This window comes from Littorina saxatilis, linkage group LG8 (assembly GCF_037325665.1).
Source record: "Littorina saxatilis isolate snail1 linkage group LG8, US_GU_Lsax_2.0, whole genome shotgun sequence".
NCBI classification, from domain to species: domain Eukaryota; kingdom Metazoa; phylum Mollusca; class Gastropoda; order Littorinimorpha; family Littorinidae; genus Littorina; species Littorina saxatilis.
This window is the reverse complement of record NC_090252.1, coordinates 2,786,505-2,789,004: the sequence shown is the minus strand read 5'-3', so window position 1 is coordinate 2,789,004 and position 2,500 is coordinate 2,786,505. Positions and strand designations below refer to the sequence as shown.

The following is a 2,500-nucleotide window of genomic DNA, read 5'->3' as shown; positions in this document are numbered from 1 at the left end:
TTTGGCCAAAAAAGGTAACTATACTTTTTTGGCCAAAACTTTGTTTTTTGGCCAAAACCGCCAATTTTGACCAAAAAAGTGTGTTTTGGGCAAAAAAAGTGAATATTGTCCACCAGCGCCAAGCAGCTTGGCGCTGGTGGACAATTTTCACTTTTTTGGCCAAAACTATAATTTTTTGGCCAAAACTGGCGGTTTTGGCCAAAACTGGCGTTTTTGGCCAAAACTGGCGTTTTTGGCCAAAACTATACTTTTTTGGCCAAAACTTTGCTTTTTTGGCCAAAACTGGCGTTTTTGGCCAAAAAATGAATATTGTCCATCAGCGCCAAGGGGTACTCAAAGATTTGGCCAAAAAATGAAGTTTTGGCCAAAACTATTTTTTGGCCAAAACTTTCAATGCAAAAGTTTTGGCCAAAAAAATATTTGGCCAAATCTAAAACATTTGGCCAAAAAAGTGAAGATTTGGCCAAATGTTTTAGATTTGGCCAAATATTTTTTTGGCCAAAACTTTGCACTTAAAAGTTTTGGCCAAAACATGTTTTTGGCCCAAAACACACTTTTTGGCCAATAATGTACGTTTTTGGCCAAAAAAGTGTGTTTTGGGCCAAAAAAGTGAATATTGTCCACCAGCGCCAAGCATATACATCAGTATGCACACCCCCCCCCCCAAGTGTAACAGTACAAAACACACCTACAGCTACAGATTCAGCAGTATGTACAACCCCCCCCCCCCCCCCCCCCCGAGTGTCACTGTGCAGAACACACATACAGCTACAGATTCAGCAGTTAGTATGTACACCCCCCCCCCCCCCCAAGTGTGTAACAGTGCAAAACACACCACCAGCTACAGATAGATCAGTATGTACACCCCCCCCCCCCAAGTGTTACAATTAGGGTTAGGGTTAGGGTTAGGGTTAGGGTTAGCTACAGATACATCAGTATGTACACCCCCCCCCCCCCCAAGTGTAACAGTGCAAACCACACTTACAGCTACAGATTCAGCAGTATGTACTCCACCCCCCCCCCCCCCAGTGTAACAGTGCAAAAATCACTAACAGCTACAGCAGTATGTACCCCCCCTCCCCCTACAGCTACAGAAGTGTGTTACCCCCCCCCCCCCCTGTAACAGGACAATACACACCTACATCTACAGCAGTATGTACACACACCCCCCCCCCCCCCACTGTAACAAGACAAAACACACCTACATCTATATTTACAGCAGTGTGTACAACACCCCCCTCCCCCACTGTAACAGGACAAAACACACCTACATCTACATATACAGAATAAGATACAGCAGTATGTACTCCTCACTGTAACAGCAAAACTAACATTGAGAGCCAAAAAAAACCGAAATCACTTACTCGCTCCATCCGTCGGTTGTCCTCGAGTTGACGTCTGAATCTGATTGTCATTGCCAAGAGCCTGACTCACTGGCTACACAACTATTCTCACCGCCACCACGTGGCACTGGGACCAGCACTCAGATTGAGATCCCGAGGCGACATTCGTCTCGGATAACATATCATCAATGTGCTGTCCAACATTCCCAAAAATGTCTCTTCTTTCGATATTAACTTGAACTAAGAAAACAAATAAAATTCGCTCACGCGGGAAAGCAGCAGCCATTTGCACACTCAATCTTGTTTACCGTAAGGAAAGCTATTTGAATATTTCAAGTAAATGATGGCGTATTTTTAAAATGTAAAACTCATGATTTGAGCTCATGCTGTATTTGATTGCAAATATGCAAATAAAACTTACAATTAATTATCCTACTCCTATGTGAAAAAGTCAACAAATATGAATAATTTAGTTTCGCATTTGCATGGTCAGTCTCATAATGTCACGCCGTTGCTGGACCGACGCTTGAACAGGGGACGTAACAAATGTTAAAATAATGATCATCAATTTGTTATCTCCCGTAACTCTGCATAATTTTATCGACAGCAACATTGCGTCGGGCCGATGTCGGGGTTTATTACGTAGATTTGCCGAGTTTTACACACAGTCAAACGGTATCGGCGCGACAACGGACGACGACACACGACATATGACGACGTCACCCGACTGAAATCGTCAGTCGGCCGACGAAAGCTTGCTAGCTGGGCAGTTGATCATGTTTAAAATCGAGGATAAGCCACAAATTGTTTATAAGATAGCTAAAATTCTTCAGCTTCAGGGGGGCTTCAGGTTGTAACCCCCCCCCCCCCTCGGGCTTAACTGCTCCGCCCCTGTTTCCGGAAAGTGTGTGTGTTTAGTTATTTGGTTCGTGATGTCAATGTGTGTGACAGGTGTACCACACAGACTTGCTCAAGTTCGTGATGCTGTGCGTGACGTTTGGCGGGGAGGCGGTCCAGGTCGTGCTCTTCAGTTTTTCAGAGGCCCCCGACTACATAAAGAGAAGCGGCTACAACAGCTTCGAAAAGGTACGGCAACCATGGCAACGCCTCAAGGCTTTTCTTCATTGACGATGCTTGGAAAGTACTCTGTCAGGTTT

General features: G+C 44.7%; 1 protein-coding gene across 1 annotated transcript in view; it reads left to right on the top strand.

The window, feature by feature from the left end:
- The window catches only part of LOC138974457 (multidrug resistance-associated protein 1-like), a 27,982-nt gene that overhangs the window by 23,564 nt on the left and 1,918 nt on the right, over nt 1–2,500 (top strand). Inside the window, exon 5 of the mRNA XM_070347174.1 lies at nt 2,295–2,429. Coding sequence (XP_070203275.1) covers nt 2,295–2,429 — 135 coding nt within the window. The remainder of the gene's footprint in view (nt 1–2,294; nt 2,430–2,500) is intronic.